This window comes from Aythya fuligula, chromosome 2 (assembly GCF_009819795.1).
Source record: "Aythya fuligula isolate bAytFul2 chromosome 2, bAytFul2.pri, whole genome shotgun sequence".
NCBI classification, from domain to species: domain Eukaryota; kingdom Metazoa; phylum Chordata; class Aves; order Anseriformes; family Anatidae; genus Aythya; species Aythya fuligula.
Window position 1 is genome coordinate 106,823,209 of NC_045560.1, and position 18,801 is coordinate 106,842,009.

Sequence of the window (18,801 nt, forward strand, 5' to 3'; positions counted from 1 at the left end):
ACTAGCAGATATTTAAGCACTTGGAAGTTTTTCAGGTGTGTTACTTTTGCATCTTCAAGGATAAACACTTATTTTACTGTTTTTTCAATTTGCTGCTTGTAAAATCCTGAAGAAGAAATAAGCAATGAAAGAATTACCCGTGTCATTATATTGTAAGCAAACAATAATACTCTTTAAACAAATACCTGATATTTTTGTGGTGAATTGATTTGTGATTGGAGGTCCAAAACCTTTAGCTGTGCTGGCTCTGATGGTAAAAGAGTAGGTAGTGCCAGGATACAGTCCAAAAAAGAGGTAGTGTGTTTCATTTCCTAGCTTTGAGACTCGTCCACTTTGATTGGATAGATCTATTTCTGGGTCAAAGGAACTGACTGCTTTGTAGGTGATCTGCAAAAGAATAAGAAAGTTATAAACTGTCTTGAGCAGATGGACAAAGATTGCATCTTTATCCAGTAAACCCTTCTGATGTATGCGCTGTCAGACATTTTATGATAAGCTATCTTACTCTCTTATACTCTTCAAATCCTGAATCCCATGAAGGAACACGGAAACTCAGCCGTAACTGGTACGAGTTATTACTTTTATAGATACAGAGACTTAGAGGCAGCTAGATTACAACTCTAAAGGATGGGTTCAGGCTTACATTAATTCCTTCAAGATGCTGGCTTTAACAATGTCATTTTTTGAATTCATCTTACTGTTGGTTTTGATCAGCAACAACAACAAAACCAAAAACCAAAAACCAGTAGAAACGCATAAACAAATAACAAAAGGGGTGGCCTCCGGTTCTAGCTGACTTGACTGTAATTGCACTTTGCTCTAAATAAGATTATCCTTAGAAGATGATAAGGGTAGCTTAAGGCAAAATTTTCAGGAAGTGGGTAGAGCTTATATTTTAGTCTAAAGCTTAGATATTGTAATTGCTAATTTGGAAATTTTCAGGTCATTATCTTGTACCTAGGTCAGATTCTCCTTTGGAGGAAATGGGAGATAAAATGTTAATATATGCAAAATGTATACTGTATCCTCGGTTCCTTCTTTGATTCAAACAGTATTTTTAGTTTTCATTAGAAATGTTAATATAAGTTCACAGCAAAACTTGATCCAGATTTTTATATTAATTACTGATTTCCATGCACTGTAATGAGAACTTAGAAATAAAAAATCCATTAAAAAATTAAAAATGATTCATCCCTCCTTTTTACTTATAAAGTTTCATTTGCATGTGAATATGTATAAATTCAACATCATTATTATTTAAAGTGATAATTGACATTCTTTTTGCTATATACTATATCATTCTAATTAAGAAGATACACAAAACAAAACTTAGAAGCATGCAAGTGTTGGCATTATACACCTTTAACAGCTGCAGTTTCCTAAAAACTCTGACAATGAAAATTGGTTCCTAAATGAGACACTAAATATAACAACAATGAAGTACTGAAAATAAGTAATAAAGCCCTTTGATGCCATCTGGATAAACTCTGACATTTTTTTGCTTGACATAGGCAGATCTTCTGCAATTCTTCATCCATAAACTGAACTGAAATTATGTTGAAAAACACTCAACCAACCCTCCCAATTCTAAGAAAAAATAGATGAAACTACCAAATAAATTAATTTTTATCAAAATGAAATTAATTTGCCCAATTTGCCTCTTCCCTCCTGCCCACCCCCCAAATACACATTTCCTAATAGAATCCCCTTTTCTGATGGTAAAAGTTGTTCTGTCTGCTTGAGGGAGAGTGGGCCATATAGCTTTTGAAGATTTTAAAAGACTGGTTAGACAACTACATGGCAGCCACGTTTTGTATAAACTTGATCCTGTTTTGGAGCAGATATGTGAACTAAATGAACTCTTGCAGCTCCATTTAACTCTGTGTTCTATGTTTTGATAATTCTTAACTGGATTTTTTATTATCTCATGTGAGATTTATTTAAAGTGAAACCTGGATGTCAGAGGCTTAGCTTACAGAATCACAGAATCATCTAGGTTGGAAGAGACCTCCAAGATCACCGAGTCCAACCTCTGACCTAACGCTAGCAAGTCCTCCACTAAATCATATCACTGAGCTCTACATCTAAACGTCTTTTAGATTCTTACCTTAGATTCTTATACATTTTTGTACAGTGCTTAATTACTAGATAGCTAAGTGGCTGGTGTCCCCTAGAGAAATATGTTCTCCCAGGGGCTATGCAGAACAAAAGAAGTGTTTTGCCTGGTTAAAATGAACTTGCACTGTTTCTTTATTTTACTCCTACTTATAAGACTATTCCTACCTTTATTTTATTTTATTTTTTGAAAAAAGTAACAAAAACGTAATTTCTTAATGCTACCATTGCTAATGCCAGTTCAGCACTGCAGTGATGAAAAATGGGAAGAAGAATAATTTTCTCACTATTTTTGAGTATATAATGTTGACTATTTTTATCAAATTTGGATTCAATCTTGCACAAAAATCCCTTTATTCCTACAACTGTGTACTTTTATTGGTGATAAAGGCTTTATGTTATTTCTCCATCTAAAACCTTTTTTTTTTCCATATAAATATTGGTAAAATTGGTAATTGGAATTGCTCTTGATTTTACAATAGCAATAAGTACTTTAATGCTTGATACTTTAAAAGTTTTTCCCCACCAGATATACTTCAGGCACTAAAAACATATGCCTGGGCGCAGAAAACAGATTAAGTAATGAGATTTTTAATACCACAGAAAGTTAGGTTCTTAAGAAATGCTAGACAGAAAGGTGTGATTGAGCCTCCTCTGTGGGAAATAAGACACCTCTTTTGAAATAAAGTGTCTGCTGCTGCAGTCCTAGGGCTGACCCTTTAAAAAATGTCCACCAGCTGAAGAGGTTGCCTGGGAAAGGGCAGCCTTGCTCCTAGGTTGGACTCAGGCTTACATACTTGCAGTTCTGTCACACCCAGTGAGCTACACTTTTTACATCAAAACTGCTGATGTGCTCACAACGAGGGCTCAGATGACTATTTGCTTAAGCTCTGGCTTGCTGTAAGGCATAGGCAGGAGCTAGACACCCTCCTTGTCAAGCCAGGGCGATATGGAGCTGTGCTGGATGCATTACCTTGACAGCTCCAAGATCAGCCAAAGAGGGGCCTACTGAGATTTAAATGGATAGTCTACACTAACTGATAAAACACAGCTACCTAAACCTCATCCAACTTGTCTGGATCTCGCCTTGTGAGCCAGTTCAGTTACCTAAAATATACCTGAAGTATACTTTCATATTTCACCTGGAGTATACACTTCCAATAGGTAAAATGCCCTTGTGATTCATTGTGTGTATTTGTTGGCTTTGAGGCAGCTTGCCAGCCATATTTATGAAAACTTTGTGGTACACTCTAAGCTTTTAAGCAAAAGATGAGGGAGAAAAAGTATTGACGAACAAGTCTTCAGTGACTAGGGATCTGCTCATGTTCAGCCACCTGACTGGACTGAGCTGGCATCTTCAGAACATGAAACAGCTTGGTTGCATCAGACTGTTAGTATCTGTCACTTAAAAATTAATGAAGCCAGGTTTATGCTTTAAATGATTGCTTTGCTTCCTTCACCTCTTCATTGAGAAGTGCTAGATAAATATCAAAAGGAGATATCAGTATTATATTTTATTATTATTTTATTTTATTTTGTTTTATTTTATTTTATATTTTTCAATATTCTCTTCACCGTTGGAATGATACATTCTTTTGATATTCAAGGACTTGCTGTCCTGAATACCTTAGAAAGTGTGGCCAAGGTATTTTTTCCCACTTTAATATCCCTGTGCAACTCCCATTACGGCTGATGAAGTTATACACACATATTTAAGAATGAGCTGCATGTATACACTGCATATACTTTTCAGCACTGCAACGACATGCACACGTTTATAAGCAGAAGGATGATTTGACACTGTGTTTCTATGTACGTTAAGGCTAACATCAATAAAAACATTAATATATTAACTAAAACACCCTGATCCTTCAAAACAGGCAACTGTTGAACTAGCTGGAAAGTAGTTAGCCTTATCAAAAATCAATCCATACTTTTTTATAACATTTTATATTCTTACAATAAAACAGTTTTCAAAACAGTATCAATAGGTTAGCATTCAATTTAACTTTTCTCTTACACCATACCTTATTTAGGTGTTGTTCTGTTTTTGTTTTTGTTTTTGTTTTTGTTTTAAACAAAGCATTCCAATACCAATTTTGTAGTAAGGTCAGGTAAGAGGCTTAACAGTTATTACTGTCTGACAGCTTAATCTGTGCAGTCTTTTGTCAATTTTTCTAAAAGGTATTCAGGCAGAGGTTCCATACAAGGAAAAGCAACGATTTTTAGACATCTAACAACATGTAATTTTGTTGAATTTGCATTAAAAAATGCTGTATTTAAAAAAAAAAAAATATTTATGCCTGCTTGTTGCTATTACAATAGGCTTCCTGTGATGAGTCTCACCTAAATGTGATGTTGACTGTCACCACTGTTATGTCTCCTCTTTTTTTAAAACAACCAGTAAGATCTGCCTTTCAGTGTTTTAAATATTTGTTCCACACTATTAGACAGAATGCTGTATCATATCATTCTAAATTTAGCAGTTTTCTTAAAGCTGATAACCCAGAACCTTTTTGGGACTTTCAGTAATTCACACCTAGATTACACATCTGATTTTATTACTTTGTAAGTGCTACTACATTCAAAAAGACTATTTACAGAAATTAGGAAAAATATATCTTTTTAAATTTATTATTAATTATGCACTTCTAAAAACCAATACAATACATGAAAGTGAAAATATGACAAAATGCTTGATACCTCATACAAAGTAATCACACCATATGTTTGTGCTGGCTCTCTCCACTGAAGAAAAATCTTCTCCTCAAAGGTACTCCCTTGAATGGATTCAAGTGGTACAGCACTTGGGACTAATGTATAAAAAAAAAGGAAAAAATGCTATTTTGAGAAACATTTCAGAGGAAGACACAATGTAGTATTTGTGATGTCAAGGCATAAAAGCAGTACATCCATCATGTCTCAATCCACTGTTGAGGTACAGTTCATATTCCATGGAATTTGTTAAACAGATCTCATATATATATTTATATATACACACACACACATATATACATATACATACTTATGTATATGTTTTATATATATATAAAGGTTTTATATATATATATAAACATATATATATATATAAAAGGTTTTATATATATATAAAACCTCCTCTTCTCCATCTCTCTAAATTAAACATCTCAACTGCATACAACTGAACTCACTATTATTATTATTCCCCCAAGACTGAAGCAAAGACCAGGGTAGCTTAGCAATGAGGATGATTTCTTTTACAAGATAGTGCCATTAAGGAAACTTTGTCACCTTCAGTATAAAAAGGAACTAGTAAGGCTTGTGTTTTTCCAGTAAAACAATACTGATGAAAGAAAAGGACGATCAACTTTTTATAAGGAATTAGGTAATGTCTCAAGGATAAATTCTTGTAAGTAAAATCTACTTGTAATACCCACTTACCAATAGTGTTACTGTTCTATACTGGAAGATATTAAACAGTCATGTCTGAAAATGGACAAACATTGAAGTAACAAGGTATTATTTTCTTACTGAACTAGAATGGCTAGATTGGGAAGGCAAGTCACATTTTGCAATGGTGATGCTCATTGACTGTAGGCCTGATGCCCTACAACAGGGTGAACATACAGTAATGGTGATGCAGCCAAACTGAAAACCTGACATTATTTATCTTTCTTAAAGATTCTTAATTTATGAGAATGAACTCTGAACAGTTAGGGACATTAGAAGTAAAAAGAAAATCTTGAAGAATGCACATAGGACTGTTACAAAGCATAAGGCATTAATGGGTTAGCACTTACATCAAGTGCATGTGAAAATCTAGTTGGAAACTAGTTGCTGCAACAGCTGTTATAATTTCTCAGACCCCTTTATGAGATTTACCCATATAGCTAAAGAATAGGAAGACCTATAAGCAAGACACATGGCGACTCCTTCCTGTTACTAGGCCTGGTAGAGCACAGTTCTCCTCCTATTCCTCTATGCTGCTTGTCTGGGAGTTGAAATGGTTTGAGACTTCAAAAGCACATCTCTGTATCGCTCTGCGGAGTCCCTTATAGGAAATCCTCTGCCTAGGGAAAGTTCCAAGGACACAGCGATAGCTTCTGAATTTGCTTACCAGTTCTAACTGGGTCAGTAGAACCATGCCTTTAGAGCAACCTTAAGTCTACGCAGTAAGCCTTGCTTCCATGTAGGAGAGAACCAGCAAACTCATTTGGAAGCATAGGGTTAAGTGCAAATTAAAGGAATTTAATATAGTGTGAATAAGTTAGAAGAATAGCAAAACACTGTCATAACTTCCTAAAATTATCTGAATGCCATAAACTCTAAGCAGTAGTGCCATGAAGGAGGTCAAATAGTGGAAGAGGTTGCCTAGATGCAGGATATTCATCCCTGGAGATACTCAAAACACAACTGGATATGGCCCTTGCAACCTACATGATCATGTGATTTGAAAAATTATAATGATCTTATGGTCACATCCTGTTGTTGCGCTACACTCAGATTTATGTGCCGTACTAAAAATGTACAGTATGCAACAAAGCTGGTAGTTTTTTAGTACTTGCAAAAATATCACAGTAACGGAATCATAGGTTTTCAGGCTTAGTATTTCAAAACTGTTTTATATTATGGAAAGAATATTAAAATACTGTCCCAGGTATTCATATATATGAATATGTTCCATATACATATATGGAACTTGGAATACTGTAAAGTTCCAGAGGGCCAGGAATCAGTAAATACTACATAAAATTTTAAAGAAAATACATAAATGGTACAGATATCAGTAAGATCTTTAACTTTGTCATTCTACAAATGAACTGAGTCAAAACTAGAGGATGACAGAAAAATTAATTCCAATTAAACAATTTTTATGTTAGCTATGCTTGGTCAAATCTGTTGCATTAGCAACTATACATTCATAAATTGTATAATTTATTCCCTCATATATTTTGATTAGAAATTAGTAATACACAAAACATTACAGCATATATTAAATGATTTAATAGGTTTAAATGACAGTCTTCAAGTATTTATTAGAAGGGGAACTCATCACTGCTTAAGATTTTTTTCTAGAAATCTTTCCAGAATGTTTTCAGTAAGTCTATCATTGATCTGGAAGAAAATACAAAGCCACCCCTGTTCAGACTGTAGATGATAAAAATGGGAGGAGAAAGGATCCATAAAAGGATCTGCTATATAAAGCAGTCCCAGACATTTGATAAGGTTTTTTCAAACAGTAGAGAATTGAAGGTGCATAAAAGCATGGTCAAAAAGCCTAAGGCACATTTCTAACGGGCACCAAGGGGCTATACATTAGTGCCAAGTGGCCAAGTGTTCTGAAAAGGTGGTACTGATTCCTGACACATGACCAATTCAACAAGGAATTTTGGTGTTGCAGCTAACAATGCTGCAGTAAATTGCCTGTGTGGATAGACACAATAATATCACATAGGATTCAGAAGTATACTATCATCTTTCATGCAGCATTACTGAGATACACTAGTCAATTCTGCTGTGCGCATTTCAGAAAAAAAAGAGAGACTGACAATTTACGTTATTTCTGAAAAGAAAAAGAGACCTGAAAACCTCATTTTAGCTTCAAATTACAAGAGGAGACAGAGTATCTACATACTTGAATGTATGCATACAAAAGACATTGTCTGGATAAGCAACTAACAGCATCCAGTGGATGGACACCCAAAGCTAGAGAAATTGAAACTGCAACTCAGGAACAAGTATTTAATGTTGAGCATATCACTCAGGAGAAAATCTTACACGAGGATACTGTGACCATCACCTGAAGTTTTTTCAAACTGAAACTGGAACTTTTAAGAGGCAGACCACAGTTCAGCAGAGGTTATAAGTTTGCTGAAGAAATGATTAAATTATATATATTGTAGTTTATGTAAAAGATAATTATAATACTTGATACTTAACGGTCCCTTTACTGCCCTAAAAGTGCTGAAGTTGGTGAATTTTTTTTTACAGATGGTGAAAGCAGAACACACAGAAGAACATGCTGAATGTCACTTAGGATACATGTACAATGTATACGTAAATACAGAAACTCACCATCTTCATCAGTTTGTACTACAAGTTCTTGGCTTTCTTTTCGTCCTTCGGGATTCATTAGTACTAATTTGATGCTGACATTTGTGTACGGTGATAGATTAGTAATTGTGTGCTGCGGATGTGAGCTTTCTGTATCCCAGCTTACTTCTTCTCTCACTTGCTCTTGTCCTCCAGCCTGGTAACGGTAGTGGACTGTGAGGTTGTATCGATGGCAACGTGTGACGTTATATCCAAAGGGTTCCCAGCAAATGGTGATTTGCCTAGATTTGATCTCCACAACTTCTAGTTTCCGTGGCCCACGCATCGGATCTGAAAAATTACCAACATAACTCTGGTATGATTATTGATGCATATTATAACAGTAAGAGCAATAAGAAGTTATACAGTTCTATAAATATGACGTGTAAGTAGAAACAGAAATTCAACACTTTATCTCTCGCAGTGAAAATGACAATAAAAGTATAAGTCTAATGAAAAATCAGAAAAAAAAAACACTGAGGAAAGGAGAGAAAGTGTCTGTGGTGAAAAATTAAGAGCAAACCAAGAACCAGAAACTTTTTATGCTTTTTAAATTCATACTGTAGTTTAAATGATGCTTACTTTTTTTTTTTATTATTATTTTTTTTACCTATCTGTTGCTTGCAAAAAAAAGTGCAATTTTGTTTACAAATTAATGTGTAAAAACTTTTAGAGCAAAACCCTTCATTTTGCTCAGAGCAAAAGAAGTGTCTAAAAATAAAAAGGTAATTTTAGGGAAAACTTGCAAATATATGCTGATTTTCTCCCAGGACTGCTTATACAAAGAAAAGTGTTAGCTGGTTCTTCAGCTATTTCTTACTCATTTGTTTTTAAGCTAGACTGAATGCAATTACTCAATCTCAATTTGGTCAGGACATTAAGTTAATATTCCAATTCCTTTAAAATGGTCCACAGGGTTCTGCTCCCATAAATATTAGTCGTTACTAGCTTCTTTATTTTAGTTTTAACAACATTTAAAGCAGTGTAAATACCCCAGTTCATTGTAGTGGTTTAATAGAGAATCGAAATACAGAAGACATGGCAGAAGACATGTCAGCTAATACCTTACTGCACCTGAACTTTCCTGGAGATCTCCTAGCAAGCACACAGCCACAAATCACATCTAACAAAATCATATCCAGGAACTTACGGCTGTCTATAAACAAGATTTTTTTTCAATAATTTAATTATCCAAAGATTGCTGAGGAAGTTGTTAAAGTTTCTCCATTCCTACTGGTTTCAGCAACTGAGTTACAAAATTGACCCCAAATTTCCACCACATTACAGCACAACCACTGAGTTGGCATACACCTCAGATTTTCAAAACACTGTTATTAGTAGAGCTATTATAGATATTTAGCAATAATGCTTTTTTTTTTTTTTTTTTTTAATATTGGAGCCCTCAACAAGATTAAAGACAACGTCTCGTTTTATCCACTGCTTCACTAGTTAAACGCTTAGAAGACTTTTAATGAGCTAGAAGCCTCTTATACGTAAACAAATTAATATGCATCTTCCCTCTTTTATGTTTATTAATCAACATGTCTTCACTTGGAATGTTCTAAACAATTTATACAGGATTTCATCTTTTTCCTTTTAATAAAATCCCTGCATGCTTAAAATATTTGTTCAAAGATGTTATTCATCTTAGCTCCTTGAAGAAAAGGTGTTAAGAAATTGCTTGTTCTCTATATATCTACAAAGCAGGGTATTTTTCCCTTTCAAATCCTCTGTGTTTTGTTTTTTTTTTTTTTTATATTAATTGCCACTACCCAAATGTGTTGATCACCAGTGTAGAATATTTCCCAGTTGGTGACAAAATGGCAAAGTAAAACAAATTCAGTAATAGATCTAATCCTAGTCTCCTTTCTGGTGACAATACTGGTAAAAATTTCCTCAAAAAGGATGAATTGGTACAGAGCCATTTATCTGCTTCCAAACTCAGACACCCCAGCAAAGAAACCTGATGTTCGGGATATTTTCTATTGCTACAACAGTTAAGACTAAGGAAGACTTGAAGACTGGCAAACCCTGAGAGTTTCCTATATTTCTTAAGCATTTAGTTCTGTGTAATTGAGACATAAATCTCATGAAAAAGGAATGTTACTTTTCTGGATTCATATCAGCTTTGCTTTATTCAGGTGAGACTACGAATAGCAAAGGGCATCTGATTGGTATTGTGGAACTGTCTTGCTAGCTGGATGGGCTAAATAGGACCAGAAAATCAACAAAATTAAGGTGACCCTGACACACAACATTAAGCAGTTGAACAAAGATCATAGCTGCAAGAATGTGGATCAGCCAGCCTGTTTAGTTTCACAGTAGGCACATCAGAAAATTCACAGGAGAGCTGAGAAATCTTTTTTATTAGAGAGATAAAACTAATTCATAGCATTTTAAAGTTGAAATCAAGTGGCTTTTCCAAAAAAAAGAAAAAAAAAAGATCAAAACCTATCCAAGATTTCTGCCCAGGAGGAAGATATTCTTATGTCCCGTTATCTCAGTAAAAAGTACAAGTTAGCCCTCTAGTTAAATCTTGAAGCCATTGCTATGAGAATGACATATACTTTCTTCCTTCAATAAAAGAGACAAGGGAATAAGAGATTGGACTGGAAAAGCTGGAAACTGTACAGTTTTCGTTGATATTCACAGGATAAAGCTTATCAGACACGCCAAATACTCCGCGTGCTTTGGTTCCTGACTTCATTCTGTAATCTGGAATATCAGATAGCTTCACGGTTTGTGTCTGTTCCTCTCACCATTCATTCAGAGGTGATGCAACTGAGAGGGCATCCCTCTGTGGGACAAGCATGGTGTGAACCTGTCAATGCCAGCACTTAGACGGAAAGGAGAAAGGGAGAGGTAGGATAAAAAGGACTGGGACAGAGCACAGAAAATATTTAAGGAAAAATAAAGCAAGATCTCATATGCACCAGGTGGGATAACTGCTGGATTACATCAGATTCCCACTGAGAAAGTGAGGGTGAATATTCCAAAGAGGTCTGCCCCTGAAGCAGCCCCTGAAGATACCGGGCTGCAATCCCAAGTATTCACCCACTTGGTTTCTTTGACCCCATTTTTAAAGTCTCAGAAAGGACCTGGTTAGTCCAATAGACTATGCTTTATTATTTCTTTTAATCAAATAAGCCCACATTTCTGAATTACCACTACTTCATTTGTGTCATTTTATTTTTGTTTCCAGTGCTGCGCTTACTTGACTTATCAGACCTGCCTGCATTACAGACCTGAGGATATCAACCCTGACCTGACTATGTAGTTGAGTTCTCAGATCTGTATTCTCCAAGTACACAATGCTTTTTGGTTACAATCAGCTCAGTCGTACCGTAAGGAGGAACAAGATGAAGGGAAAAATGTTTACTTTCAACCAGAAAAAGAGGCTAAGTTAATAACAGATTTTTTGGATTAAAAACATGGCTAAAGACAGCCATGAAAAATACCAATCTCTGTAACAGAAGATGGGACGAGGGAGCCCACCTGCAGAGGGGTTATACAGCCAGACCTCTCCCCTCACTTTGCCTATCTCTAGATGAGCAGATGCTCTGTTTTTCTTCAGCATTCCAGCTATTTTCTTCTGCCTCACTGCTGCAAATCATGAGGCAAATTGGGGAAATAAGGCCTACCAGTTCATAAAAGATGAGGCTGTCCTCCCAGAGGAGAGCACTGCCTGTCATGCCTGAAGCCTCGCCAGGTACTTCTTACTAAATCCCCTGACAGTGCCTGCAGCCTTTTTCGTGCTGCTCTCCTTCTGCCAGCTTCAGCAGGTAGCAGGCAGTGAAGTCTGACAGTTGCAGCTCTGACCTGAGGGACCTGCAAGCCCAGTTCTAGCCCCTGGCACTTTAGCATCCCATTTAATCGGTGATCTTGGCTCCTTCTCTGCTCCGCTCTGTTTTCCTCAGAATATGGAGCAGAGACTGACAGATAGGATCAATTTCCATTGCAGCTTCAATTCACAGCTCATTTCTCTGGAACTTCACACTTTACCTCTTACTACAAGTACGATGCTTTTTCAGAAACTCAATTTCGGAATCACAGAGAGACATTTAGGTGTATTTTTAGCATCCTGCCATTGATCATCAAAAGTTGGGGTTAGAATAAAAACGCAGAGTGGGAGTTTTGTCTTCTCACCACAGACTTTCACCGCAGACCCGGTGAAAGGAGTCGAAGCAGGAGTGGGGTGGGTGGGGGGTTTCTGCCGCTCCATGGTACCCCAGCAGCAGCAGAGATCTGACATGTGTTGGGTACCATTCAGAAGATGAACCACTGTGTTCAGATGGCTCCATCTGAACCACGTTCAGATGACCACCTGAACAACAGGAATGAAAACTTTACTTCTTGTCCAGGCAAATTATTAATGCAGCTTAGCTCTGTAATAACTCTCACAATTTAAATTCCAGACTGGTCTCTATTATCCTTTCACAGAAGTAAAGAATGAACAAAATCAGAAAATACAAACATTTACGATGAAAACAGAATCATCTGAGATGTAAGACGTTATCTATCACAGCGCTTTCAAGCAAGATTTAAATTGTGGTAATTGAACGTACAGATATGACATCCAGGTTCTCCGGGCTTTGTCACAGATTTCCTTAACATCTTTTCACATCAATTCCTTCTGAGATAAATGGGAGTTCACAGTAGACTAGTATCAATGTCGCATATAATTTCTTTAATGTGAAGCAAAGAGCTTGCATACTGCAGTGATGGAGGCCATAAGCACGCTTTAGACTTGATTCTGCCTGCTGACTCAGGACTACCTCTGATTCAGCAGACAATTTGAGACAATTGCTTTGTTCCAAACAAGAATACTTATGCTTTAATTCAAACACATGCTCTAAGAGTTCACCAGCACTGGTAAAAGTGATCAAGCTGTCAGAGCATTTAACTGAATCAGAAGTACCTTCCAGAGAAAAACAAGAGGAAAGCTGAGGAGGAGACAGAAAGTTCACTTCTCCCTGCAGAGAAACTAAGACTTTAAACACTTGAACATTTTTTAACAATGGAGATCACAACTCTTGCTTTATATGTATTTATGCACAATGTATTTCATCCATGTTTCTCCTTACTTGGTGTAACTCCACCCGCAGAGCTTATAAAGTTTGACTTCTTTGCTTATGCATTCCAGCTAAGTAGATATGATGCTGCTCCTTAGTAGTTTCAGTGCTATGTTATGTCTCAGGGGCATAGACCACAAGGTAATGAAATATCTTTTCATCTATTGAGAACTGTGTTATGACTCAGATGCTATCAAACTAACAACATTTGCCTATTTGAAAAAAAAAAATAAATCTTGAGATTTGTGTATCTATAGACAACAGCAAACAAGGAATTAGGTAAAATGTTTTAATTGCTTGGATTATTTGATTATATCCAATCTGTGTAAGGCTGCAAAGTGTGTGGGGTTGTTTACAAACTTGGTTGGACAGTTTTGTGAAAGATCACATTCAGCTGTGATGGACTGATTTTTATTGTCACGATTATTTTTTCTACAAGTTCTTCAACAACAGACTGAAATTCAAAAAGCCTCGTCTTGCTCAAAATACCATGATTGATGAAATCTGGTAATAGATTTTTTTTTTTTTTAACTTCCAATATACCAAAAACTGCAGAGTGCAGAGAGGAAAGAATCAGTGGGCAAGATTTCAGGTGGTGTAATTTCACAGATTTTAATATATGTATAGATATATATTTATACAAAAACATGAGCAAAATCAAAATCCTAATATGATGTTGCTGATGTTACCGTCCTGCTGAGTCCAGTTATTTTGAAGTGCAACCAAAGACTGTGCTACCAGTATGCACAAAGCTACTGAGGATCCAGAAACAAACCTCCAAGAAGGGCACGTTTGTGGTTGATCATTTTACTTATCCAAGAACATGACATTTGTGCCAGCAAGCAACAAATATTAAAAGAAGCAAAGAATAAATGCAAATTTGTAAAAATATTGAAATGTGAGTTTTATCTGACAATCTCTACTTCCTTTCATGGAGCAGTCATGGAAATTAATGGCAGCAGTTACTAAGATTACTCAGGTAAAGGAAATGACTGCACAAGATACCCAGAGTCTCCTGGAAAGATTTCAAGTTACAGTATTTAAGATTCCTACCAATCTTTCACTGTTACTTGCTAATAGCATTTCCAAAAGAGCATGCCCCTCCTTCTGCAAAAATACATGACTCCCACGGAAAAGCAGCTCTTCCATCGGTCTTCTTAAAGTACTCCCTGACATTTTAAAAACTGTTGGGATGCAAGCCCTGCAGAGCTTCAGAGCTAATGAGCGAAAGAGCTATGAGACTGCAAAACTGAACTGATAGTCACCTGCAATCCAAAGGAGGGAATAAACACTTACACACATATATGAGAGTAATGGTTGCATACTGAACTACCCCTGTTTTTCTCTGAGCCACTTCTGGAAGCAATGTCTTCTTTTTAATATCATCCTATGGTGAATTTCTTCCACAGTCTAAATGCCACTGAAGGAAGACAAGCCCAACAGCAGATGTCCCATATAGTTACCAGGAAGACGTTCACCTTGAGCAGTGGCCTGTGGGGATCCCTTCTGCACCCTTCCAAGCTATTCCAGACAATATCCCTGAGAGACAGAATAAGCTTCCTGCATACATTTTCCCCAGCACCTTTATGATCTTGATCAGCATCCACAGGGTCCCAATGGTGAGGAAGTGTCAACAGGACAAGACTTTAATAAAAAACACATCTCAGGACAACCCCGTCCCAGATAGCTTTCTGTCTCAGGTGTAAACCAGTTCCTAGGATCTGGGAGAACGCAGGAGCTGGACACTAAACACAGATCTTCAGTGTGGATGGAGCAAGATGTGAGAACCTGCTTCCACTAATGCTTTTTATTTTACATATAAAAATATCCTTTAGAACTATTGTGTAGTTAAACCTTACACATTTGTATGATATGGAAATGTTACTTCCCCTATTTTATATACAAATAAACTGAAGCTCAAAGTAAATGAATTGTCTGCTGCAGGTTACGAGGTGCCAACAAAAGCAGTGGAATCCTAATTCTCAGTCCCATTTCTAACCCACTAAAACATAGTACTACTCAATTCTTCTGTGCTTTGTGGCCAGAACTCGTTAGTTCCAAAATGTGGGAGCTCAGAAAATGCTAAAATACATACTCATAGCTGACAGCAGTAAAATGAGCAGGCAGGCTTCTTAAAATGAGCCAACTTGAATTCTCACCCATTTCTCCTCAAATTAAAATGTGAGATACAGTAGAGGTCTCCATTTTTCAGGAAGGATCAGAAGTACTAATATCAGCTCATCACCAGAAGAATTCTTTTTGTGATATTTCTAGCTGAAACAAGCTAAAAATATACAAATACTTGGCACAGAACCAAGATGTTTAGCTAATTTCGGAAGATTCATTGAAAGCACATTCTGATAAGCACCCAAGACATCAGCTCACCATTTACAAAAATCAATATAGCTGTTGCTTAAAACCAGATGAAGCATTGGATTTAAGCTTTTAGTAATGTATTATCACAAGAGCTGGATACAGAAACACAGATGAGTGCTATAATTCTGCGTGAGAATGTTTCCTTAACATTTTCAGCTCTTATTCTCCAGTTCATGACTATATATATCCCTTGAGGCATAAGTCTTGAGATTGAAATTCATAGTTGCAAAATACCTGTCTAATCATCAATAACGCACGTTTAAAGTGATTAGTATTTTTTTAAGTATCAGTTTCTATACATGAGAGAGCTGATACAAACTTTTCACTGCACAGTAAATTTTAAATCTGAACCAAAGCAAATTGAACCTTATATTTCTTTATGTTGTTGTCATTTTATAGGTACACTCTAGGTAGTGACTCATTTAAATTCTAATATATTTAAATAAGGAATAAAAGAAAAACATCATTCGATACATTTTTGTCAAATTACCTACATTATATGATTACTCCTTCACAATCAAAATCAGATTTTAACTATGAATGATACAAACAAGATTACATTCTGAATCTGCAACAGAGATTTTAGTTGCTTGTTTAAAATGACATACCTAGCTATTCAGTAATCACTTTATAATAACCCCTTTCATTTCTAAATCTACTTAGCCATCAGCCGGTAGTGAGGAAAAAGCTGGCAGCAGTTCTTACAACTACACATTAGTTTTACATTTCATGACAAGCTAATTCTAGAGAGTTCGAAAGACAGACAAGCATGTGTTCTTAAGGTTTTCTTTCTTTTGCATGAAGAAAGCATACATCTAGCCGAGAAATGAAAAATAAAGGAGTGCAGACATATACTTTTCACTTCACACGTATGGCAATGACAATGTATCCCAACCTCACCCCAGGAACCACCATGAGCATGTGAATCAACAAGAAACAAAAAGCTGATAAATACCTCTCTGAACAAATTAAGAAGAATGACTACAGTAAAATGGCAAAGGAAGAGTAGATAGTAGATACTGACCTCTCTGGTAGATACTACCTGTGGTAGATACACCTTTGGTAGGTACCTAGATCAAAATAATCTTTGAGAAGTAATAAAGGCAAATGACCCGTGTTGTCTAAATTGTCCCTCCTGATTGAATCCATCACAGTCTTTTTTTTCTGAGTTGATCACGTGGCTGTTTCACATCGTCATTATTGTCCCCAACTATCTCAAGTCCATCTTACGCTGACGAAGAAGACGTCATTATTACCTGATCTGAGATGCAGGTCCATACCCTCACCATTTGGCCAGATACATACCTCTACATCTGTGGCACCCTTCAGAATAGGGCACAGGTAGAAGACTTCTAGACCAGTTTATACAGCCTACAGCCCAGATGCTGCTCACATTTGAGAAGCCACGGGCAACACAGAGGAAGTTGAAGGCCTGAGGAGCTGCTCCTGTGGCCACCTGACATACCTCCTTCACAGAGTTACCCAGCAACAGCGTTGTCTTCTCTGAATGTGAAACCATCTGGTGATGAAGGGTCAATAAAGAAACTTTCAGATACACTAAGAGACGGTGCAGGTGGCTGGCTCATCATTAAGGAAGACATTTATGCATCATTAAGCACATTCATGAGAACAACAGACATAATTTGACCACGCACGATGAACAAACACGCCGTAGAAAAGGGAAATGGCATTAACATAACATGCATTCCTCCACTCTGGTCAAAAAAGGGAACCTAGGAGAATAGCATGAACATTTGGAAGTTCCGGTGTGGGGGAAAAATCTTTCTTCTAGCCTGTTTTCCTGGATATGCCTAGAGTAGATCTGCACCATTGTAGTAGGGCAATCTGTTCTCTTTATACAGTAACACATGTATTTTTGCACAGTGAGTGCCCTAATCAGCTAGTGATTGTGACTAATAGTAATGGTAATGCATGCCCTGATTGCTCAGTTGTGCCACACATTGCAATGTTTGAACTCATTGCATTTTATGGTACAGCTTCCTGAGTTGCCCCAGAAGTCGGATGGAGAAAAGATAAACCTTTGTGTAAATTAGTGAAGGTTTTAGCTGCTCAATACCTGCCATGAAAGTAGAATCCTGGAGACTGCTCGATTATGTTGTGCAAAAGAATAAATGGGCAATGCTGTTTCATAGATCAGTCAGAATAAGATGTAGCAGTGTGTTCTGGTTATCACTGTGGCCTATTGCTACTGACAAATCACGTTAATTCAGAGCCATTACGTACAGTGGTGGTAGCTAAATTGAGGATTTAGGACAAGCCTCTATTGAACCCAGATGACAGGATTCCACAGTCATATAAATCTATGTAGAAGAGAAAATGCCACCAATCAATGCTACTCGTCTATAAAGAATATTTACCATTCTTTCTAATCTGACATGTGCAATCAACCTTAACCAAGTGATGCAGAGCAAGATCAGTTTTGACAAATAACTCTCAAATGCATAAACCTGATAAATGAATGAGATTCTTTGTATCAACTGGCAAAATAAAGTTTGAACTTACATACATGTCAAAATGGAACAGGATATTCTGTCTTCCTACTGCGTAATTAGGTGCTGGTTACTATTAACACATGGGTACAGTATCAAGTGAGAGGTAAGTACTGTAAACGCATGAAGATCAGCAATTAAATTTGTGACAAGACCCTTTTCTCAAAAGAACCTCACGTGTAATTTTGAGTCAGTCTGGATACAACATTTAACGTTCCTCAGGTTAAGCCAATTCTCAGGACTTTTCCAGGAGCTTCCCACAAGCCTGAGGAGTCAGTAGTTACTAAGTAAAGGAAGGTGGTTTTTCCCTCACTGATCTAAAATGCCATCTTTGTCTTTGTACACTGCCAATAATTAGTAACTTGAACTCTTCTTCATGTCTCAAGATAGCTCAGATCTGAGAATAGTACCTTATTCAGACTTTCTCAAAAGAAGCAAAGTACAAATTTCTGTGTTATGAGGATAACTCATCAAGTCTGGGATGTTTTAATTAAGAACGGTGTAAGCACTGACATCAGTTATATAGGTATGATTATTTTTGTTTTTCTTATGTATCAGGCCACCTAGTATGAAAAGAATTTCTAATTCATTATCTTTTTTGTTCAATAACTACGCATATTGCCTTTATATATTAAAGTATTTGAAGAGTACCTACG

General features: G+C 36.5%; 1 protein-coding gene across 10 annotated transcripts in view; it reads right to left on the reverse strand.

Annotated features, from left to right (window-relative positions):
• Window positions 1-18,801, reverse strand: part of PTPRM (protein tyrosine phosphatase receptor type M) — a 465,329-nt gene that overhangs the window by 210,397 nt on the left and 236,131 nt on the right. For all 10 annotated transcript variants that reach the window (XM_032181299.1, XM_032181298.1, XM_032181296.1 and 7 more), the window contains exons 8-10: window positions 8,170-8,478; window positions 4,819-4,928; window positions 186-387 (exon numbers count right to left, since the gene is read on the reverse strand). In XM_032181299.1, coding sequence (XP_032037190.1) covers window positions 186-387; window positions 4,819-4,928; window positions 8,170-8,478 — 621 coding nt within the window. The remainder of the gene's footprint in view (window positions 1-185; window positions 388-4,818; window positions 4,929-8,169; window positions 8,479-18,801) is intronic.